At 37.4% G+C, this 25,808-nt stretch overlaps 1 protein-coding gene across 1 annotated transcript in view; it reads left to right on the forward strand.

Annotated features, from left to right (window-relative positions):
* The window catches only part of dab1a (DAB adaptor protein 1a), a gene marked incomplete at its 3' end in the record, with an annotated part of 157,106 nt that overhangs the window by 37,351 nt on the left and 93,947 nt on the right, over positions 1-25,808 (forward strand). The window contains exons 2-3 of the mRNA XM_081378721.1: positions 10,960-11,070; positions 20,887-21,087. Coding sequence (XP_081234847.1) covers positions 21,021-21,087 — 67 coding nt within the window. The 5' untranslated portion in view covers positions 10,960-11,070; positions 20,887-21,020. The remainder of the gene's footprint in view (positions 1-10,959; positions 11,071-20,886; positions 21,088-25,808) is intronic.

Here is a 25,808-nt window from a genome sequence, read left to right on the forward strand (position 1 = left end):
AAAAGCAGTTGAAAGATGATGTGTTTCATTTTGAATCGGACCTGCACTTGCAATTAACCTTTATTAACAATTATTATTTAGGTTGTAAAAGGGGTTTCCTAAATACTGCTTTGGAAATATTTAACCAAATGCTCAACTCTGACCAGACGCGTAGAGGAGAAAAGTTGCATAAAAATAAAAATAAAGTCTGAGTTAGAGCTTTTGTAAGAGTCAGAGCTTTTGTAATTTACCCAATATTTGGTGACTAAATTATGTTTATAGTTACAGCAGATGTAAAAAAAAACTAACACTGTAGAAAGACAAAAGCATCTTTTGTTTCTAGTTGACATCTGAAATATTTTTATACAGCATTTTTTTATTTTATATATATATATATATATATAACGGATGAATGCAATACCGTTCAAAAGTTTGGGGTTGGTTATGCTCACCAAGGCTGGAATTATTTAATCAAAAATACTGTAAAAAACTGTAATATTGTGAAACATTACAAATTTAAAATGTAAATTGTTTTCTATTTTAATATATTTAAAAAATTGAATTTATTCCTGTGATGGAAAAGCAACCATTACTCCAGTCTTCAGTGTCACATGATCCCTTAGAAATCATTCTAATATGCTAAATTGATGCTCAAGAAACTATTCTTATTATCAATGTTGAGAACAGTTGTGCTGCTTAATATTTTTGAGGAAACTGTGATTTTTTTAATTATTTTTTTTAGGATTATTAATGAATAGAGAGTTCAAATTAACACTATTTATTTAAAATATAAATATTTTTTGGGGACTAAACTAACTTTGGGGACAGTACCTTTGGACTGGCAGACCGGGGTGGTGGTCCCTCTTTTCAAGAAGGGGGATCGGAGGGTGTGCTCCAACTATAGGGGGATCACACTTCTCAGCCTCCCTGGGAAAGTCTATGCCAGGGTACTGGAGAGGAGAATCCGGCCGATAGTAGAACCTCGGATTCAGGAGGAACAGTGTGGTTTTCGTCCCGGTCGTGGAACACTGGACCAGCTCTATACCCTCTACAGGGTGCTGGAGGGCTCATGGGAGTTTGCCCAACCAATCTACATGTGCTTTGTGGATTTGGAGAAGGCATTCGACTGTGTCCCTCGCGGCGGCCTGTGGAGGGTGCTCCGGGAGTATGGGGTCCGGGGCCCTTTGCTAAGGGCTATCCGGTCCCTGTATGACCGGAGCAGGAGCTTGGTTCGTATTGCCAGCAGTAAGTCAGACTTGTTCCCGGTGCGTGTTGGACTCCGGCAGGGCCGCCCTTTGTCGCCGGTTCTGTTCATAATTTTTATGGACAGAATTTCTAGGCGCAGCCAGGGGCCGGAGGGGGTCGGGTTTGGGGACCACACGATTTCATCTCTGCTCTTTGCGGATGATGTTGTCGTGTTGGCCTCATCAGACCAGGACCTCCAGCATGCACTGGGACGGTTTGCAGCCGAGTGTGAAGCGGCTGGGATGAAAATCAGCACCTCCAAGTCCGAGGCCATGGTTCTCAGTCGGAAAAGGGTGGCTTGCTCGCTTCAGGTTGGTGGAGAGCTCCTGCCTCAAGTGGAGGAGTTCAAGTATCTTGGGGTCTTGTTCACGAGTGAGGGAAGGATGGAACGGGAGATTGACAGGCGGATCGGTGCAGCTTCTGTCTGCAGTAATGCGGTCCCTGTACCGGTCTGTCGTGGTAAAGAAGGAGCTGAGCCGCAAGGCGAAGCTCTCGATTTACCAGTCAATCTACGTTCCTACTCTCACCTATGGTCATGAGCTGTGGGTCATGACCGAAAGGACAAGATCCCGGATACAAGCGGCCGAAATGAGCTTTCTCCGCAGGGTGGCTGGGCGATCCCTTAGAGATAGGGTGAGAAGCTCGGTCACTCAGGCGGAGCTCAGAGTAGAGCCGCTGCTCCTCCACATCGAGAGGGGTCAGTTGAGGTGGCTCGGGCATCTTTTCCGGATGCCTCCTGGACGCCTTCCCGGGAAGGTGTTCCGGGCATGTCCCACCGGGAGGAGACCCCGGGGAAGACCTAGGACACGCTGGAGAGACTATGTCTCCCGGCTGGCCTGGGAACGCCTCGGTGTCCCACCGGAAGAGCTGGAGGAAGTGTCTAGGGAGAGGGAAGTCTGGGCATCCCTGCTTAGACTGCTGCCCCCGCGACCCGGCCCTGGATAAGCGGTAGAAGATGGATGGATGGATGGATGGATAAATATTTTTTGTAGTATAATAAAGGTCTTTACTGTACGTTTGATCAATTTAATGCATCTTTTCTGAACAAAATTATTAATTTCTTTCTATAAAGTAAAATATTTACTGACATTTATTGACCCCAACCTTTTGAATGGTAACATTCATCATTATAATAAATTATAAATTATAATTAAAATATAGGCTTTTTAAATAAAGACTAAAGAGGATTTATTTTAATCAAAATCAGATATTTATTTAGTAATACAAGTTACAAAGTATCACATTTATGCACCAATGTGTACTAAAACTGCAGCATGAATTGTCTATTTAGTCATAAATATATAAATATATATGAACACTGATAAGGCAGGTTTAATGATCCACCTACCCTTCTTCATAACACGCATTTAAATTATTGTGGTGTGCATGACATGTTTAAGCCAGTCATTACAATGAAATGAAATGTCAAAGTACATTTAGTTACCAACAGTATATATATCGATAAACTGCATTTAAGGACTCACAGATGTCTATTGATTTCACAATGCTTATTGTGACAGTAAAATGAAACCAAACATGAAAGGAAAATCTATAAAAACTAAAAGTAACAATAAAATGTGTGCTGTGGGAAAATACAAAATTTGTGACCAAATGACGGATAGAGATGTTTCAAGTAGACATCGATATACTGTGATGATACAGAGATATATATGGTATGATAAAGTCAAAGTACCATCAGTAATGTTCAATTTATAAACGTAGGTTATAATTTCAATGAAACATGCAAAAGCTCAGCTGTGAGATGTAAATGAATTTGAATAGCCTATGAGAACATTAATCTCAATTAGTGTGGGAGCAAGAAACTGAACCGGGACACATGAAATTTCAATAAACATGCTAATTAATGTACTTTAATTGGGAAAAACACCAATTTGTGCATGACTTTATTAGAACATGTCTGAGCATGTAATATGGCGCATGTTGGGATAACAAGCAACAAAGTTGATGATGTAAAAGGACCAGTTAAAAGAACCAATCAATAGAAACAAGCCAGGCTTCCAGTTAATATAAAAAAAAATAAACCACTTAAAAATACAGAGAATGAGCTTAATTTGGCATCAAGTGGTTATATTTTCTTACATGAAGTGTTTGGTTCTGGCACACAAGACCTGTGAGCAAATGAATGTAGCGGAAAAACTGAATAAAAGAGAGTAGATAACGCTAATTAAAGCTGGTTGGCTTCCAAAAATGGCCTGTTCGCTGTTTTCCCAATACATGCAGGGGACACGTTTGTGTGAGGAGTGAGAAACTCCTATTTAAATCTGAGGAAGCAGCCAAGGCCATCTCACCAGAGAGAGAGAGAGAGAGAGAGAGAGAGAGAATCCCTCTCTTTCCCTCTTCCTTCATTCCCGTCTAAAAGATGAAACGTGTGGAATTCCCGTGAGCCGGATTGGGTAACGTTTGATATCTGCCGCGTCTGTGTTTCTGTAAATAAACGAGAAGAGGGATGATAGAGGAGGAGCGAGCGCAACGTTACAGAGATATGCGAAGCTCTATTTCAGGATCGTTTCTCGGCAGATTTGGAATAATGATTTGAATTTGTTTATTCTCATTTAATGAACACGCCGCGTATGAGCCGATTTCAACTCTCGTTCACACACAGCAGCTGTATGTATTCAGCTATTCATATCAGTTCATTGTCAGGTCTTCATTAATTGTGATGCCTTATTTCTTTTGAAATGGTGTAGTGGGAAGGAAAGAGTCCCAAAATAATTACAGGAGAATAAAAGTAAAATACAAAACAAGCCCCTTTGATGCCCGCTCTAAATCTCCAGCACGGAATTTGTAATCCCACCCAGGTCCGGTCTGAGAGGATTGGTGCATTTTCTGGAGGTCACTGGAGACTCATCTAGATTTTAAACTTTGATCTTTCACTGGCTTTATCAATATTCATAATTCAGCTCTGTGGGATTTTTACAGCACATTTCTTCAGGTTTGGTGAATCTTTCATGCATACACAGACACACACACACACACACACACACACACCACCTCACATGGTGCTGTGGCAGGCTGCAAGCCGGCAGATGATTAAGAGTTGTTTTTTCATAAGCGGTGTTATGACATATGTTGGTTGTTCTGAATAAGCAGAAGCTTTGCTCTAATCCATGTTACTTGCAACAGTCTGAAAACCAGACAACAGCGGCAGACAGGAAGAACATTACACACCTCCACTTATTACCTTCCACCTCCACATTTTCATTTTCATTTTCTCTTTCTTTCTTTCTTTTTCTTTCTTTCTTTCTTTCTTTCTTTCTTTCTTTCTTTCTTTCTTTCTTTCTTTCTTTCTTTCTTTCTTTCTTTCTTTCTTTCTTTCTTTCTTTCTTTCTTTCTTTCTTTCTTTCTTTCTTTCTTTTTCTTTCGAAGTTCAATCAACCAACCAGCTAACCATTTGTTCAATCAATCAACCAATCAATCAATCAATCAATCAATCAATCAATCAATCAATCAATCAGACATTTGTTTTTGTTTTCCATTCGTTGTATTGATTGATTGGTTTGTTGGCTGATCAATTAATTATTCAATAAACCAACCAATTGATTGATTGAATTATTGATTGATTGATTGATTGATTGATTGATTGATTGATTGATTGATTGATTGATTGATTGAACAAATGGTTAGTTGATTAGTTAGTTGGTCGATTGTAGTGTTGACACAATACTGGAATTTCCAACTTCGATATGATACCTCAAAAAATATTGATATTCAATACCATTTTCGATACTAGGGGGAAAACTGCATGTATATGGTATACAGATAATTTGTTATTATCTCATCAATTTTTTTATAATTTTGATCATTTTGTTCTAATAGCTTACAAACAGCATAGGAAGTCTTTGAATCATTGAACTACATTTACAAAAAAAAGTCAAGTAAACAGTCAGTAATAAAATAATAAACAAATATACAAATTGCAAATGGTAGCACAAATAAATACAAGTTTATAGAATAAAGAGACAAATAAAATAAACATTGTTTTAAGGCGAGACACTACAGGTGAATAGGGTAAAATTTTTAACTAGCAGATATCACCATGAAACGTTCCCAGTTGATTACCTACATTAAGATGAGAAAAAACATGTATTACAAGTTTTCTGTAATTTAATGTTTAAATATGCAAATTAGGCAATATCTAATTAAATATGCGCTAATTTGTATATGTTTAAAAAAACGAAATCTGAGTATTGGATAAAGCCAGAATATTTTTTTTTTCATCGTGTTCACATATTAGATGGGGAAAAAATTACAGAGGGATTTATGGATATCTACTTTTGTTATCCTGTAAATCAGAATATACTGTCAATAGCCTTAAAAAAATGATTTTCGCCATGTTTTTTGGAATAAAATGTTATATAAATCAGGCTAGGAATAATATATTTACAAATCCCTCTGTATATGTCTTCATAATATAACTAGGTACAAGACTGGAAAGTTTGGTGTATATAGGTGCTACTGAAGTGGAGATTTCGGACTTGGAGTATGAGAGAAAGGTCATTTTGAGAAAACGGGCTTTAAAGATTTATCATCAGCCAATGAGATTGCGCATTCAGCCCTTTTACTTTCGCGATTGGTTGCTGATAAAAAGGAAATTACCATATTTGGATCTGACAGCATTGTACAGTGAAGAGAGAGCTTTCCAGCGGTGCCTGTGATGACAGGGAGCAGACAGGGATCGCGGATCGGCGGGATGATTTACAACGCCAACTTTTGTTGAATTTACGCGTAATCTACAGACGCAAACAGACAAAGTGTAATAAAATAAAGACCTAAATGTGTATTTCGGACTTTTTTTCACCACAGTCTGAAAGAAGACATGTTATTGAAGACAAATATCCAAAAATCTCAAAATTGACCAGTAAAAAAAACAACAATGTTTTTGCCTGCCGTGTCTTTAGGTGGGGGTCTAACAGTATTCAGGTAAGAAATACTACAGAAATGAAAGTAATCAAATGTAAAATAACACTGGATAGTTGTATTTAGTTTTTGTAAAAATTAAATATGGATTAATGCTTAGAATTAAAGTTATGAAACAAGATCAGCGATTGAATTTCTCTTTGTCTTTTGTTCTTAGATTAACATGACAGACAGCAGATTAGGCTTTATTAGGCTGCTGTCACTTTAAGATCTTAAGCACGGATCCAATATACTGTTACACAACGTGCGTTTTCTCTCAGCCATTTACATTCCAAAACTGACTGTACTTACCCTGAATACTCGGCAAAAAGGGCATTTTGACATAATTTTGTATGTATTTGACCATTTTCCACAATGAAAAAGAATGTTTGAGTGCCACTTATATAGATCAGTGGTGCGCACTCTTTCGGTGTGATCGCAAAACCTGCGGGAATGACTAAAATTATGCGCAATACAAGTACTATTCAACCAGAGCGAATGAGACGAGTGAGTGAGAGGAGGCGGGTGTGTGTCACTTCGGAGCGAGAAAGTGCAGCTGGTATCTGTGTATCGAAACTGCAGCAAAGGAGTACTGGAACCATTTCAGATATTCCAGTATCGATACATATCGAAATATTACATATAACACTAGTTGATTTATCAAATAAATCAATTTCCCAATTACTTAATCCTTCATTTTTTTGTTTGCTCTTTTGTTGGTTTTTTGCTTTGTCCGTTCATTATTTTAATTGTGTGTTTGTTCAGTTAGACAGTCATTATCTGTTGTTTGTTTGTTTGTTTTTTCGTTCGTTCCTTCGGTCGGTCAGTCAACCGACCAATCAACAGTTTGTTCGTTCATTAACACTATTTACTCAAGCCCACTTAGAACTTAATCTGTATTTAATTTAAACTGACACATTTTTAATGTAATGGACACTGCCATACTAACAGATCACCAATAAAAATGTCAATGAACAAACAACAAACATTGTTTCAACAAACACATCCCCATTGTATAATAAGAGAGATCTGGTTCTGTTGTCAAACTCAGATTTATTTTTGACTTTCAAACTGACTCAAATAACTCTTATTTTACATGAACATTAAAAATTGGGTCATGTTGAGCCGTCTTGTTTTTAGATCCATATTTGAAGAGTTTGCATACAAGAGTTGAAGAGTTCGTTTATTTGAAGAGTTTGTGTATATAATTGTCTCCAAATAACTTGGACTGGATTTAGATTGGCGCTAACACAACCACTTAAACAAGATTCACGTCCACTTGAGCTGTCTGTTCATATTTTTCTGTCCACCCGACAGCCGTTTCCCTTGGTTTTGGGTTCACAGTCCAGTATGATAGTTTGGCACCGGCTCTCTCACATTTCGTTGGGGAGCATCAACAGCGATCCACGAGCACTTTAGGTAGCGCTGACATCACAGTAACTTAAGCAGCTTCTTTCCTGTGGCTGATGAAAAAGGACCAGCAAAACACGCCGACTGGCTTTACTCATCTGGAATATGTTCAGCCAAACACAGATCAATAAGAGCTCCAATGAGGATGGCTCAGGGCACGCCAACCGCTCTGAAACACGTCAATCGGGCCTGGAACAATTAAAGCCAAATAGAAAGCAATAGAGGAAACGAAAGGGCGAGAGAGAGGCAGGGGAAAACAAAATAGCGGAGGAGGAGTAGGGGAAAGGTTAAGTGGTCTTATCAGTTACTACCCATGATGCCACAGTGATGGGCGGCTCGTGATGAGACAGCTGGGATGTGTTTCTGATATCTAAAAGGGCAACCAGAGAGATGATTGGCAGGCTGCAGCATAAGAAAGGAGTGCGCACGTTAAGTGGATTGTCACTCCGGTTGGGAATAATGAGCCTGGAATGACACTTTAGCGGGATGCCTCGGATCAGACAGCGGGAGAACCCGCACATTCCTCAAAAATGAAACCAAAAGAAATCCTCATGCATTATTCAGAGCCAGGATACCTCTCTTTTTTTCTCGCTTCTTCCTTTTTGACTAAAAAAGAATGAGTCCTTGTGTCATGCTGATAAATGTACTGTGCTAAGTACTACCTCCTCTGTGCATCCCAAACTTCCCAAATGTTTTAGAAGATACGCAGCACTTATTCAATTTGAGTGTTGCAAGGAAATACGGGCAGTCGCCTGCAGTCAGACGCATAATTAACTGAGCTCACTGTAGAGTCCAATGAATAGCTATATCTCCTAATCACATTTTTAATGTTGAGACTGGGTGGGTGGAAGAATATGGAGGATAGGGATGGAAATCCTGAGGAACTCTGGTTCAATTTCCTATTTCCTCTTGATGATTATAGTTCATTAATGTTTCCTTAACAGTTCCATTAAAATGTACTTGAATTTGAAGAAGACAAATGCAATTCTGTTACCAAATATTGGAATAATTTCAATAGTAAATGCAAAATAAATAAGAAAAAACATGTGGTAATGTTTTATAATGTGCATCTTTGAGTTCACTCAAAACTGTCATGTCATTAGCTTGGGAATCAGACTCCATTGTTGGCATTTTCAGAGTATTTTAAAACGGTCTTCCATCCAAACCCATTGCACATGTGAGAATTGTGAATGGATCCGGATGTCATTCAAATGTAACCAGTCCACATTTATTTAAATAAAGCATTTTAAACATTGGTTTATTTGACAATACATCTGATATGTGCTGTGTCGTTATGTGTGTGGAAACGTCAATGTTCTTGGCTCGTACTGGTACCTGTGCTGAGGTGTGTTTCAATGGCAGCTGCTCTCATTGGGCTGAAAGATGCCATGTGCACTGACAGTGCCATCTGTGCAACGAGTACCAGATGCCAACCTGTCCCAATCATGTCATGCCAAGGCCTGTACATACCCTCTACAATCACCACAAGTAATGAATTGAGCGCCCCGTCACTCATTAAATACACACGCTCAGGGAAACAAAGGATTGTGTTTCTTCTGTGTATTTCACACAGTGGGACGCTGTGATCCTGTGGATGTGGGTCACTTTAGGGTGGATCAACTGTCAGTCAAAGGCCAAAAGGACCTCAGAACAGTCAAACAGAGGCAGATAGATCACACAAAGCAACATACTGACTGACAGTGTTGGGGGTAACACATTACAAGTAACATGTTATGTAATCAGATTACTTTTTTCAAGTAACTAGTAAAGAAATGCATTACTTTTAAATTTACAACAACAATATGAGTTACTTTTTAAAAAAAGTAACACAAAAGTTACTTAGTTTTCCCATTTATTGAGTGACATCTCTCCTGTCCCCATGTTGAGAGAAATGCAAAGGCGTTGTGTGTGATGTGTGAACATGACATGGCTATTGTAGACTAAAAAACAAACAAGCAAGCATAAACCAGATGAGAAAAAGTAACGTGACATACTTTCCATAAAAAGTAACCAAGTAACGCAATTAGTTACTTTTTTTAAAGAGTAACACGATTTGTAACGCATCACTTTTAAAAGTAACTTTCCATAATACTGCTGACTGACTTCAGGCCAGACCAAACCTTCAATTCATCTGACAGACAGTAAAATACCCCACAGTAAGTGATGTTCTTTGGGTATTGAGTCATAGTATTTAGTGAACATGAGCATTTGTCATCTTTTCTGTTGACCTGGATATCCCAAACCTTGCTAATGCTCATGATTTTGTAAAGGCCACTGCAAAAACAGCTCAATGAGTCAAACAGTGGAGTCACCATGCGTGTATAGAGGATATGGGCGCTGTATGGACGCGTTGTTCAGAGTATTCTGAGTCATAGTGGCAAATCAGATGTGCAGGAGCTAATCTCCTGTCTGAGAGAAAGACAGACACTGAGCATAAAAGAGGTTGGAATGAAAGAAAAGGGAGAATACATTGACATGAAGGGGAAGGAAAAGTACAGCTGTCTTTTGTAGCAGTGTTTCGCAAACTTATTGACTTTTAAAAGAGATCCCATATGGGATGTACTGTACACTACCGTTCACAAGTTTGGGGTCAGGAAGATTTCTTTTGGAACAATTAATATTTTTATGCAGCAAGGTAATGGTAAAGCCTCTTTTAAAATAACGTTAGAAACAAATTAATGCTCTTTTTTGAAAACTTTATATTCATCAAAGACTCATGACTCAAAGACTCAAGATCATGTTTCCACAAGAAATATTAAGCAGCATAACTTTTATCAATGCAGATAACAAGATAATAAGATAATAAGAAGAGATGTTTCTTGAGTAGCAAATCAACATTGAAAGCTGTGACACTGAATATATTAAAATATATTACAATAGAAAAAAGATGTTTTAAATTGTAATAATGGTTCACAATATTACTTTTACAGTATTTTTAATCAGATAAATGAAGCCTTGGTGAGCATACAATACTTCTTTAAAAACATTTTAAAATCATACTGACCCCAAACTTTTGAACTGTAGCGTACAGTAAGTTCATCTGTCAGGTGCTAATATGTGCTATTATAATATTTGACCATGTGTTAGTTTAGTAAACCACACTCCTGCCGATGTTTATGTTTACAAAGTTGTTAGTTTTCCTATTCAGACTGTCAGTCATGTTAAGAATGCTGCATATTGTTGATTTTTTTGCAGTTTGTTAAAAACTTAAGTGCATTTCAGTGATTGATTTTTCAGGGGTATTTTGGTGTACTTTTGTACAGTGAGTAACTCTGTCATATAAGTCAGCACTTGATGTTGAAGCGAAACCAGTTTAGCTCTGTGATACACAGTAATATGTGGTTTCACTATTAGCTTTCCTCTCTCTCTCTCTCACTCTCTCTCTCTCTCTCTCTCTCTCGGTAATAGGCTGAACGGTGCTGGTTGGAGTTCAGAGAGAGGCTTTATTAGCTGTGGTCCAAATAAGATGAGACACGAAACGACAGGAACAGACTGAGAGCTACCGTGACCCAGATTTTGGTCAGTTTTGTGTGCAAGACTCTCACTTTCTCTATTTCATTTCTCTCTCCCACACACACACACAGCGCATAAACGTCGCTAGACTTTCATCTCAGCCCCTCTAAAAATCTGTGATTAACTCAGCTGTCAGATAAATGTGATTATCTCTCTTTACATTTGCTGAAAACAGCGGCTGCAGTAAGATATCTGAGGTTAGCATTTTACACAATACATTTATATATTATATTTTATCTTATTATATAACAAAAAAAACAAAAAAAACTTTGAGCCTCAACAGCTCATATCCAGGAATGGGCCGGGCCCCCTGAGGTTAAAATTTATTAGAGATGACTACTAGATTAGAGAACACTATCTGGCAGGATGTAGAGTATTGTGGGTACAAGCATTTGTTCGGTGTGTGGATATGTGTTTTTTGATTGGCAGGTCTGATTCACTGTGATGTGTCTGCTGCTTTGTCAGGTGTGCTGTTGAGTGACAGCACGTGTATTAGTGTTATCTGCTATATTCAAATATTCAGAATAGAACCCGTGACACATAATTGTTCAGCATTTTATCCAATGCGTTTGACATACTGAAGAACATTTCTTGTAGCTTCTCAAGAATTGCTGTCTTTATCTAAATATCTGAGTGGTAAATGTTATGGGCTGATATGAGGGTTTTTTTTAGATAGCGGAGAGGGACTGAATATGTAAGAGGAACTTACATATTCAGGGCACGTCCCAAACTTAGGAAGGTGAACTGGGACTCAGTGCAGATGGCAAGGGAAAAAGAGAGCAGAGCCTGACATGTCCTGTCATTTACCCAGACGGTACGCACGCCTGTGAAAGCGAGTGTGGTTATCTGCATTTTATGTCTGAGAATAGCTGTCACGCGCTGTCAGTCGTGGAGAGGCTAGTAATGACACATATTTATCTACCCATATGTGCGTGAATGTGGGTAACATTGCATTTAAACACTTAGAATTCCATCAAAGGAGGGAGTGGTTGGAGCTGTGGCAAACTGGTTAGCGCACATACTGCAGATACCTGTACATTGAGAAATGGCTGAGCTCATGTAGGTGGGACGGGTTCATTCACGGCATGTCCTGAATGCGTTTCCCCATCCCTCCTATTTACTCTCTCTAATAATGCTAAAGTGTTCTGGGTGGTTGCTAGGTGGCTGGGTTATTATAAATGTATATAATATTATATAATTTTTAATTTAATTTTAAATTTGTCTTTTCAATTTAGGGTCGTTTTTTTTGGGGGGGGGGTTATCAGTTTATTTAGTTTTTATTTTAGTTTTAGTATTTTAGAGCTGACAAAGATAATGCACTAACTAGTATGATTTAAAAAAATCTCAACACAATCTAGTGTTATTGCTATCCTGTGACATGTTTTATGTTTATTTCAGGTGGGTTGTAAAGGTTTTAAGTTTTATAATATAAAAACCTAAAACGGCAATTATTTTGTAGTTTTAAACTATTGTAGTTTATTTTTTATTTTTTGTATTGATTGATTCAAGTAATGAAAACCTAAAACCGATTCATTAAAATGTATTTTTATCAGTTTTGGAGTCTATCTATCCATCCATTCATCCATCCATCCATCCATCCATCCATCCATCCATCCATCCATCCATCATAATTGTCCATCCATCCATCCATCCATCCATCCATCATAATTGTCCATCCATCCATCCATACATCATCACAGTTGCCCATCACATTTGTCGATCCATCCATCCATCCATCCATCACAATTGTCCATCCATTCATCATCCACCACAGTTGTCCATCGCAATTGTCCATCCATCCATCCATCCATCCATCCATCCATCCATCCATCCATCCATCCATCCATCCATCCATCCATCCATCCATCCATCCATCCATCCATCCATCCATCCATCCATCCATCCATCCATCCATCCATCCATCCATCCATCCATCCATCCACAATCACAGTTGTCAATCACAATTGTCCATCGCAATTGTCCATCCATCCATAGCAATTGTCCATCCATCCATCTTGCCATCCATCCATTACAGTTGTCCATCACAATTGTCCATCACAATTGTCCATCCATCCATGTCCTGTGACATGTTTTATGTTTATTTCAGGTGGGTTGTAAAGGTTTTAAGTTTTATAATATAAAAACCTAAAACGCCAATTATTTTGTAGTTTTAAACTATTGTATTTTTTTTATTTATTTTTTTTATTGATTGATTCAAGTAATGAAAACCTAAAACCAATTCATTAAAATGTATTTTTGTCAGTTTTGGAGTCTATCTATCCATCCATTCATCTATTCATCCATTCATCCATCCATCATAATTGTCCATCCATCCATCCATCACAGTTGCCCATCACATTTGTCCATCCATCCATCCATCCATCCATCCATCCATCCATCCCAATTGTCCATCCATTCATCATCCACCACAGTTGTCCATCGCAATTGTCCATCCATCCATCCATCCATCCATCCATCCATCCATCCATCCATCACAGTTGTCAATCACAATTGTCCATCGCAATTGTCCATCCATCCATAGCAATTGTCCATCGCAATTGTCCATCCATCCATAACAATTGTCCATCCATCCATCTTGCCATCCATCCATTACAGTTGTCCATCACAATTGTCCATCGCAATTGTCCATCCATCCATGTCCTGTGACATGTTTTATGTTTATTTCAGGTGGGTTGTAAAGGTTTTAAGTTTTATAATATAAAAACCTAAAACGCCAATTATTTTGTAGTTTTAAACTATTGTAGTTTATTTAAAAAAAAAATTTGATTGATTGATTCAAGTAATGAAAACCTAAAACCAATTCATTAAAATGTATTTTTGTCAGTTTTGGAGTCTATCTATCCATCCATTCATCCATCCATCCATGCATCCATCCATCCATCCATCCATCCATCATAATTGTCCATCCATCCATCCATCCATCCATCACAGTTGCCCATCACATTTGTCCATCCATCCATCCATCCATCCATCCATCCATCCATCCATCCATCCATCACAGTTGTCAATCACAATTGTCCATCGCAATTGTCCATCCATCCATTGTAATTGTCCATCCATCCATCTTGCCATCCATCCATTACAGTTGTCCATCGCAATTGTCCATCCATCCATTGTAATTGTCCATCCATCCATCTTGCCATCCATCCATTACAGTTGTCCATCACAATTGTCCATCGCAATTGTCCATCGCAATTGTCCATCCATCCATCCATCCATCCATCCATCCATCCATCCATCCATCCATCCATCCATCCATCCATCCATCCATCCATCCATCTTGCCATCCATCCATTACAGTTGTCCATCACAATTGTCCATCGCAATTGTCCATCCATCCATCCATCCATCCATCTTGCCATCCATCCATTACAGTTGTCCATCACAATTGTCCATCCATCCGTCCTTGGTATTCTAGGTGGTTGCTAGTGTGTTTTGGCTAGTTGCGAGGGTTCAAAACAGCCCTTCCCCTAGTCTTCACGAGGTCCAATGCCTTAGCAAACACCACTACAGTAATAAAGCCTCAGTGTTTGTCTGTATAGCATGTCCTGACTATTTGACCCCAGCTGGTCAGTAAACGGCAGTGTCAGCAGGGTTCCTATAAGACTGGCCAAGATGTGGTCAGAGAAGTGTGCACTAGCCCCGGCGCCCACAGCCGGCCGCAGCGCCTGGCACTGTGTGCCTGTTAGTGGTGGGTGATTTATGGGGATTAAGCAGGCTTGTTGGCAGCGTGCTACTTATGGGCATCCAATTTACTGCCTGTTTCCTCCTCCTCCTCTTGCCCTCCTTACTCTTCCATAGCTCCGTGGGTGCTGTAGTCCCTGGCATGGTGGATGATCCTTTAGACGTAGCGGGATGCACAATTCTTTCAGGAGCTTTTTATAGAGCGTCAATTAGTCTTGGAAAGCGTGAAGGAATATTCCGGATGGATTTGTAGTAGCGGCAGTTGTCCCAGTAGAAGTGGGAGGCACGGAATAGTCCTCTGCCGTGATGATTTCTGTGCTCTACAAAGGTGTATCAAGCACCTTATGTACTAGTTTTGTCTAATGATGTCTGTTGAAGTCCATCCCAGCTATGCAGTTTTGCTACTGATCTACTCAAATATGGAAGCTGAAGTAATGTCAAGAGGACGTAGGAGGTTTGAATAGTATGACCTTGGAAAAGAAAGTCATTCTTTCCATTGTGTTATCTGCTGCTGGCTGAGCATACTGACCTGACATAGTTTCAGCAAAACGTTCCTCATTCCTCTATCTCATTGAACTTCACTTCACTCTTTAAGCAGTTTTCACACTGGGTTTGATTGACTTGTTCAAATCTGAGTTTGATTCCACCCTCTTCCCCCTGCAGGACTCCTTCCCCTTGTAGTCCTGAACCAAGATATGGTTGCCAATACATGAGTACCATCATAGTGTTTAACAGTTTTGCTAGGTAACAATTAGCGATTGTCAAGTCAAAATGTCCACCAACCGACTAGGTTTTCTTTTTCTAACTTTAGAAATAGTTTATTGTTTCTTGCAGCTGTGTTGTTAAGGACATGAATTGATATAGGCCTACAATTTGTTACTATGCTAATCGTGTAATACACTGTCAGCAAGGTAAACTTTCTGTGAAAAATTGCGTCTCTAAATTCATCCGCTTTAAAACACTGTAGTTCTCGTTTTTTTTTTTTTAGAAAGGACTTTTTATGGTTTGTGCAATATTTTTTACACATAAGAACCCTTAAGAAACCTGTCCGATGTGATGAAAATGATGCAAAATCAGCCTAAATATAAATATACCAGCTAATCATTCTGACAACCTACTGACTATTCAGTTATGATAATTTTGAGAGATTGGTTTTACTACCAAACATTAACATGAAATAAACACATCACAGTCTGCAAATATTATGCATTAATAATATGCACGTTCAAAAGTATCAGGTCAGTATTTTTGAAAGAAGTCTCTTATGCTCATCCAGGCTGGATTTTTTTGATCAAAAATACAGTAAAACAGTAATATTGTGATTTTATATATATATATATATATGTTTTTTTTTGTTTTTTTTTTTTATTTTTTTTATGTAATATAGACCTGTGATGACTTGCATCATTACTCTAGTTTTCAGTGTCACATGATCCTTCAGAAGTCGTTCTAATACAATGTATGCTGCTCTGATTTATTATTATTCTCAATGTTAAAAATATTTGTGCTGCTTAGCATTTTTGTGGAAACAGTGATACATTTATTTTTTGTCAGGATTCTTTGATGAATAGAAATTCAAAAGAACTAGATTTATTTTAAATAAATATCTGTTGTAGCCATTGTTAATGTCTTCACTGGCACTTTTAATTTAGTTTTTGCTGATAAAAATATTAATTGCATTAAAAAATAAAAAACCTTACTAACCCCAAACTTTTAAATGGTACATTGTAAAGAGTTTAAGCCAAACAGAAATGAAAAATCCAATATTCTATAGTAAGCAAATGAAACGTCATCATTAGTGATTCACTGTATCAAATCATGTTGAGTTGGATTCATACCAGTTGGAATCCATAATGGAGTGCACATACTGGACTCCATTAGGTGGTTTGCCGGTGCACATCCAAGTTCACGAGCAGAGTAGATGTGACAGATATGAGGATATGAGCTTAATTCCTTCATCCATGGTGTGAGTTTTTCACGGATTTGGCTTTGTAAGCACATCTTCTCAGAGTCCTGCAGAGCCGTGTTTTATCTCACCAAACATTTCACTCCATCTGCAGTCAGTTCTGAAATAAACCGATAAAGAAAAAACACGAAAGGCAACCACAAATGATTTACTTCTATGTCTGGTGGATTGGTCACCACTTTTCATGCGCGGTAAAGTTCTCCGGCTCACCCACTTTCCTCGCATGCTCTGAATGTGTGGCGTGTCCCAGAGGAGACCTTAGCCTAGATATTCGAAATATCTCCAGCGCCTCAGGAGAATGATGCACTAAACCTCGCCTTATGTCTCGTGGAGGAAGAGAGGAGGGCAAATAACATAAAAACATTTAGCATGTGCCTTCATTGAGAAACTGTCATGTTTCTGATAGGAAATGTGACATGATTTTTTATAAAACATTTTGCTTCATGGAGAAGAACCATTCATAGTGTTAAGAAATTACCAGGAAGACAGGAAAATAATAGGATGAAAAGATGAAATTGCATGTTGAACCTGCTTAGCCCATATGAGCATCAAGGATCAACGTGTCCTTGTTTTACCACAATTTTTTATTCTATAATCGTTTTTTTTTTTTTTTTTACATGTTCAATACACAAAAGGTGAAGCAAACAATGGTATTTTTCCTCCTGAAAGTGACAATATTCACAGATTTCCAGTGCAGGACAGTGAGCCAGCTGGTCTGAATAGTATCAAGGATTATGCGATTCCAGATGTGCAGAGGTAAAGAGAGAGGCTAATGAAAATGGAAAAGAAAAAAAAGGCTAGAATGGGAAAATGTTTAGTGGAGAACTCGCTCTCCCTCTCTCGGAGAGATAATGGCAGTAATTGGACTGACTCACAGCTCCTCTCTGTGTGTTTCTCTCAGATAAAGAGCGCCGTGTGAATCTCTGCTGCTCTGCGACATGCTCTCTCCATTCGGAATTAAATGTTCTGCACACAATGTGCGGCGCGTGGCCAGGCGGTGGCTGGAGCTGGAAATGAAATGGCTGTTTAAATCCCCTCAGCGGCGGCTTATAGTGGCCACTACCCCGGCCTGCGGAGTGGAGTCCGGGACTTTAGAGGCTTTTTGCAGACTAGCCTCTTAAAGCTACTGCGCTCAGAACTGATGTGTTTGGGCTTTAACGTCGCAATACATTTAGTTTTTTTTTGTGGGGCAGACTAATTCCACTGATTTACTGGTATTAAAGCTTTACATTTCAGATGTGGGATTGGAAATGAGCTTCTAAATCACATCCAAAATACTCCATATCTACAATGCAAGTAAATCTGATAGATACTACCACATCTTTAAAGGGACAGTTCCCCCAAAACATTTACTCACTGGATAGTTCCCCCAAAACACTTACTCACTGTCATGGCGTTCCAAATATGTATGACTTTTTATATTATATACTTATATTTTTTTATTTTATACATATATATATATATATATATATATATATATATATATATATATATATATATATATATATATATATTTTTTTTTTTTTTTTTTTATGTTTATTAACATTTTTAAGAGTTTCAACTGTTTTTGTCCATACAATGACAGTCAATGGGGTCCAAAATGTAGGACCTATTTTTTTTCATTCATATACTATAATAGTATTTTATTAATGTTTTGAAATATTATACTTTTTTTTTTTACCTTTTATATATTTATTTTTGTTATTTGTATACATAAAATATGTATACATAGTTTTTATTTTAGTACTTAAACTTTGTTTAAAAAAAGAGAAATTAAAAAAAAAATATTTATACCGTATATTCAGATTTTATTTCAAGTCAATGTTTAGTTTTAGTTAGCCTAATTTTATATTTTTATTTTATACATATATTTATATTATTAATTTTTTATTGCATTTGTTAAAATTTTTAAGAATGTTTCAAATGTTTTTGTCCATGCAGTGAAAGTCAAAGATTTTATATTATATTCAAATTTTTTTTATTAATGTTTGAATATTTTTTTCTTTTTTTTCTTACATTTTAACATGTTTTGTTTTTGTTTTTTTATATCTTAAATATTTATGTATAGTTTTTATTTTAGTACTTAAAAAAAATTGAAATGACATAAAATAATTATATATATATATATATATATATATATATATAGTATATATAGTATTTTTTTATGGTTTTAGTGTTTTAGTATATATATATATATATATATATATATATATATATATATATATATATATATATATATATATATATATATATATATATAAATAAATGCATTTAAAAAAAACTAAAACCATAAAAAAATGCTTTTGAAATAAAATAAAAGTTCATATATAATGTTACCATTTATTTGATTTCAAAAATAGTTTTTATGGTTTAAGTTATCGATAGTAACCCTACCCCATATGAAAAAAAAAAAAGCGTCATACAGGTTTGTAACGACATGATCGTGAGTAAATAATGAGGGAAATTTCATTTTTGGGTGTACTATCTCTTAAAATGTTTATTTATTTATTTTTAATTACTTTTTTATTATTATATCAAAGAAGGCCTACACTCCGGTTGCTCTGCTGTATTATGTCTTAGAGGCATCGACTCATCCCAGTCGATACATCTCGAGGTGTATCGATTTCTAAGTGATGCCATGTTGCTCGGTCGGCCTGCCTGAGCAGTTAGTGACGGTCCCTGTGGTCTCTTCTTCATCTGATGGCTGTTGTGGGGCAGAGCGCAGTGAGGTGGAGCTGGGTTTGATCTGCTGATGGCTCTGGCACCTGCAGTGATGCTACAGTGCCTCTGCGGCCAATTAACACATGAAAGGTGCTTCCCACCACCCGAGAGGAAGTGAAGGGGGCGACGGTGGAGGTGCACGGGAAAAAGAGATGGCTTTGTTTGCTCATGCAATGACAAGGTGAGAGGCGAAAGAGAAGGCAGAGAGAGCTGATGAAACAATTTGGTGCTTCCTCCTGCCTGCGGAGAGAGGAAACACTGCGAGAAAACCAGCCAAAACCTCCTCCAGAAAGAGCGATGTCACACTGTGGAACATTATTAACATCAACAGTATTAACATTTAACATTTTCTGCAAGTTGTCATCTAAAGGGCTTTTAGAAGACATTTGGCCTTCTAAATATTTGCATTCTAGTTTATTTCAGACTTGGATATGTTAGTTTGTGAGAAAAAAAAAGTGTAGATTTGTAAGATGTCTTTGTTTATCGCTGGTTTTAGTGCTTAAAGATGATGTGTGTGATATTTTTTTTTTTTAATCCCAGTGTACTATATAGAGTTAGAGTATACTTTATTGTCCGTTTCAGTAAATTTGTCTTGGACTCAAAGCTGCATTGGTATACAACATACACACAACATGCAACAACAATATATATATACAAAAATGCAAAAATATGTATCGTTGATAGTGACTATGTATTGTGTATAGTTCCGCCAAAATAAAAATAACTGTGTGAGAAATAAATCTAAGTTTTCAGAGTTTTAGTGTCAGTAGTACTACATTAAACTACTATATATAATGTTGAATATAATGTATAATAATGCAGTGGGGGAATATTTGTGGGTTCTGATAATGCCAAATGTCTCTTATGTTACCAGTAAAAAGTGGCCTACATTATTTTAAATATACTGTATCTAGTCAGTGACAGAGTGCAAGCAAATTCATCTAAAATAATTCTGTATTTTCAGCTTCAGAATCATGAATGTTTTTATTCTGGTGTCACCATTGTTCAGTGCATTGGGTTTCCAGCAACAAATCCAAACCTATTCATTTACACCCACAATCTATTACCAAATTTAGCATTTTAATCAACATTAAATTTTAATCGCAATAATATTGTACCATGAGTTCAGTATCTTGATATGTATTGTATCGTGACATAAGGGTATTGTTACACCCCTAATATATGTAAGGGTTAAGGACAAATACTTAAGTGAGCCCAAGAAAAAGAAAACAAAATACTTTAAAAACTATATGTATATAAAATATATATGCTCATCATAGATTTCAAGTCACTGTATGCATTAATTGCATTTTTATGGTATTTTTGTGTGTTAAATTCGAACGGACTTCCCAATGCTATGGATGCATCAAATTATGCCACAACACTTAGGTCAAATGAATTAAAAATGTCTTTTATCTCTTCCTTTGCAGCCCTCGCTGGGAGTGAATGAGATGCCGTGTCGAGGCTAGAGGCAGCGGTGGACTGTTCCCGAGTCAGTGGAAAGCCCCTCTAGATGAGCCAGTCACAGCCACCCAGCTGCACGGTAAAGGAATAAGGATTTAATATGTCAACAGAGGCCGAGCTCCAGCCTGCTGCCAGACCCAGCGTCAGAAAGGATTCCAAGAGGAGAGGTACGAGGCCCTCATACGGGCGCATGTGTAAACAGACAAACACACACTCACGCCCGGGGGTTTGTTCAGTCTGTGGGGGTCGGCTTTAAAATCACAGGCATACTGTGCAGGTTCTACACACACAAACAATCACACATGAACAAAACCATAGTGCCTCAAATACAGAATGGATTGGAAGGTTAGCTGAAGTCTTTTTTATGTAACGTTTCACATGCGTGATGGATGGATGGATGGATGGATGGATGGATGGATGGATGGATGGATGGATGGATGGATGGATGGATGGTTGGTTGGATGGATGGATAGAGCCCATCTTTACTGTGGATCACACTGTAACAGGTACTCAGACAGATGTTTGTGGATGGGACCAGTGCCAAGGGGCCTGTCGGTCATTGTATGGCCAGTGTATAGAGGGGACAGGCTGTTGCCTCTCTTGTTATGAGTCTTGTTGCACTGTCCTCTTGTGATGTACCACCTGTTCCTTAGCGGCCAAACAATGGCGTTTTGTGCCAGACCATGAGCCCATGAGACCGTAGCGGCACAGCTGAGGGGCGAAGTGACACCAGATGTCCCATAGAGCTAGGAAATGGAGAGCAAACAGCGAGATCTGACTAAGAACAAGTCTACGAACTTCTCATCTCTTTTAAAGATCTAGATATGCACATAGCGTCATATTCGGGGTGTTTATGTGTCCTTGCGTTCAGAAATAACTCGAAGCACAACAGAATGCATTTATATTTATTGTTAAATAAATTATTTATTCAGTTCAAAATTAATTGAAAGCATATAATGGTGTATATATAATTTCATTCATTCATTCATTCAATCATTCATTCATTCAATCATTCATTCATTCATTCATTCATTCATTCAATCATTCATTCATTCATTCATTCATTCATTCATTCGTTCGTTCATTATCATGTGAATCTCACAATAAATTGAAACATTCACAAAGAATGTTATAGTTAGTTAGTTAGTTAGTTAGTTAGTTAGTTAGTGCAGCCTTTCTCAAACTTTTTTCAGTCAGGGCACCTTTCAAAAGTGCATAAAATCTCAAGGCACCCCAGTGTAAATATAATTTAAAAACACTGCATAACCCAAATGTAAATGCAAATTTTATATATATATATATATATATATATTTATCTAAAATGAATGTACAATTTTATTAATCCGGTCATATGTTTAACCCTTTCACACGTAAATTTAAAGTCCCCATGAAATCAAAATTGACCCTATTTACCTTGTTAGCGCATATTACTAGTCTTGTGGTGAACAATTAATCCGTGCAAGAAAATATTTAAAAAAAAATTTTTTTACCATGGTAATCTTTAATCAAAATCTGAAAATGCCCCTCCCCTCTGCATTGGAGGACCTTCTCTGATGACGTAGGTTTGAGGAATTGGTTTGGGAAACGCTTAACCACTCCCCTCAAACCGTTAGTCTGCTATGAGCAGAGATGGAGAGGAGGAGCGCTAGAGTAAAACCCTGCCCTCTGTTCAATATTCCGTTTCACTGGGAAATACGTCATGACACTAGAGAAAAGTCGTTTGCAACTTCCGGTTCACGGGGACTTTAAAATATTCTGGCTGACCCCCCAGCGTGAGTTTTTCAAAGTGACTGTTATTTAGAACGTGTCACTTTAAGGTTTCCATGGTGACGCGTCATTGCTTGTCACGTGACACACCGCAGCAACAACAGAGCTGAATGAATGATGATCTGCTTTTATGTCATTTTTCCTTTTTTATTCAAAATATTCACAAATTTGTTAGATATGGCATGAAATATCTGATATTCCGATTGTCAAATATATGCAAGTGGAAGTGTTTTGTTTTTTTGAACACCATTATAACGATCGCGTTAGTTGAGCTGTATGCGCCGCCATGTTAGTTTGTGCCGCAGATGCAGTTCAGAGAATCGGATCTGTTGGATTTACAACAAGTGAATTCATCCACTTCTCCCGAAATACATAAAAGTAAGTGGCAGGTGAACTGGGAGAAGAATAGAGTAAACTTTAAAGTTACTTACACAATGTCTATCTGATATGAATAAAACTAATTATAATGGAAAGGATTATTATTGCCTCTTCCTTTGACATCGGTGTGTATTTTACAAACTCTAAATGTATTGTTTTTTTTAGTACTTATGTCTGAAACCTAAAACAAACATTATGTGGATGAAAACACTGAAAAGTTGTGATATATGACAGCTCTGAGCACGCCTGTCTCTGGCTCAGCGCCAGCCAACGCGCGAAAGCACATTTGAATTTAGCAGTTGATCACGTCATGCACTGACCGTTCTAATCACACCGGTGCTCCAGGGACCAGCCTAGACTGATCACACCGGTGTGAGCGTACGTGCGAAAAGGTTAAAAAGAAGAAGAATGTATTTATGTAAATTCAAATATATTTATATATGAAATGTCAGAATTTTTTTTTTTTGCCTACTTAATTTTTTGGCGGCACCCCTGACACAGTCAGGGGGCACCCCAGTGTGCCGCGGCACCCACTTTGAGAAAGGCTGAGTTAGTGAATGTGAAAATAAATTTTAACATTCACAAAGCATCCTATAGCTAGTTTGTTAGTTTGTTCATTTGTTTGTTAGTTAGTTAATGTGAAAATAAATTGAAACATTCATAAAGTGTATTATAGTTAGTTAGTTAGTTAGTTAGTTAGTGAATGTGAAAATAAATTTGAACATTCACAAAGCATCCTATAGTTAGTTTGTTAGTTAGTTAGTTAGTTAGTTAATGTGAAAATAAATTGAAACATTCATAAAGTATATTATATTTAGTTAGTTAGTTAGTTAGTTAGTTAGTTAGTTAGTTAGTTAGTGAATGTGAAAATAAATTTGAACATTCACAAAGCATCCTATAGTTAGTTTGTTAGTTAGTTAATGTGAAAATAAATTGAAACATTCATAAAGTATATTATGTTAGTTAGTTAGTTAGTTAGTTAGTTAGTTAGTTAGTTCGTTTATTAGTTAGTTAGTTAGTTAGTTAGTTAGTTAATGTGAAAAATAAATTGAAACATTCATAAAGTGTATTATATTTAGTTAGTTAGTTAGTTAGTTAGTGAATGTGAAAATAAATTTGAACATTCACAAAACATCCTATAGTTAGTTTGTTAGTTAGTTAGTTAGTTAATGTGAAAATAAATTGAAACATTCATAAAGTATATTATATTTAGTTAGTTAGTTAGTTAGTTAGTTAGTGAATGTGAAAATAAATTGAAACTCACGAAGCATATGAAATTTAGTTAGTGAATATCATAATAATTTGAAACATTCATAAAGTATATTATACTTAATAAGTGAATGTCACAATAAATTGAAACATTCACAAAGCGTAGTATAGTTAGTTAGTTGTTAGTTAGTGAATATTAAAATAAATTGAAACTTTTACAAAACATATGGAGACATTTGTGGTTTGTATCGGAGACCTCTGCGCCAGACTTGAAACGCTTCTCACTGGATCTCACACTGTTTAGTGGTCAGCGTAAATGCATTTGTTCTGAGCTTGCGCTGTGCTGTATATTGGGCAGAGCTAATAAATGCTCCACGCGGGACAGTTCAAACGAGCAGCGCTGTTCTGTGTTTAGAGCGTTTAAGGTTTCTCATACGCAACAGAAATGGCAGCGCTTATCAGTTTGGCACTCGCGGTTTACTGCTTCACCTGGCCTAGAATCTATTGCTGTCATCTTGTGTTGACATTGTGAAACTTCATGATTTGCATGGCGGGCTGCATATAATGCTTTAATAGTCAAGCTGTGGGCTGTTTGAAATTCATCCCTGGGCCAGGATACAGATACAGAACTGATACTCTTAAGTAAAGTCAACAGGAGGATCCATCTGATTCTTTCCTTTCTTTTACTGCTTCAAATAGTCTTGTAGACCATGTTTTATGGTCAGAGTAGATATATGAAACAGCAGTGAAAGACTAGATTGTTAACCTTTCTATTTTTGTCCCGTATCAAACAAAAACAGATGTAATTACGCCTCTGAGGAAGCACATGCACACAAATATGTTTTTTCTGTCATTTGCATTGCCTTGAATATTTAAGCACTAAATAGTGCTGCTTCTCAGCCAGTCAACAGTAACAAACAACATCCACCTGTCTCTTCACCATCTTCATAACAAGCCTGACCTGCATCTCTGTTCCCTATGGAATGGATGTAATTGCTCCTGCTGTCTTTTCCACTAGAAACCGTTTGAGGGGGACAATCTATTGAGAATCCGTCTTTTTATGACCTCAAAACACCGGTAATCTGTTACTAATGACACTGACCTTCCCTCCCCTATGGGAACCGGTTTAATATGACCTACAGCAAGCGGTTAATGACAGCCTTCTCCTCGTTCGAAGAAATGATCTGATCCTCCTATTAGCTGCTCTCTCCATACTGTACGTGCCTTACCCATAATGCAACAGTGGCCATTAGTGGAGAATGTGGCCTATAACTGCCTTGAATCATTGAAAGGGCCATATGTACAAGATAAGCACACACCACCAAAATGTTGGACTGGTGATCTATCTATCTATCTATCTATCTATCTATCTATCTATCTATCCATCCATCCATCCATCCATCCATCCATCCATCCATCCATCCATCCATCCATCCATCCATCCATCCATCCATCCATCCATCCATCCATCCATCCATCCATCCATCCATCCATCCATCCATCCATCCATCCATCCTTACAGTATTGTTTGAAG

Source organism: Scardinius erythrophthalmus (assembly GCF_964197995.2).
Source record: "Scardinius erythrophthalmus genome assembly, chromosome: 11".
Classification (NCBI taxonomy): domain Eukaryota; kingdom Metazoa; phylum Chordata; class Actinopteri; order Cypriniformes; family Leuciscidae; genus Scardinius; species Scardinius erythrophthalmus.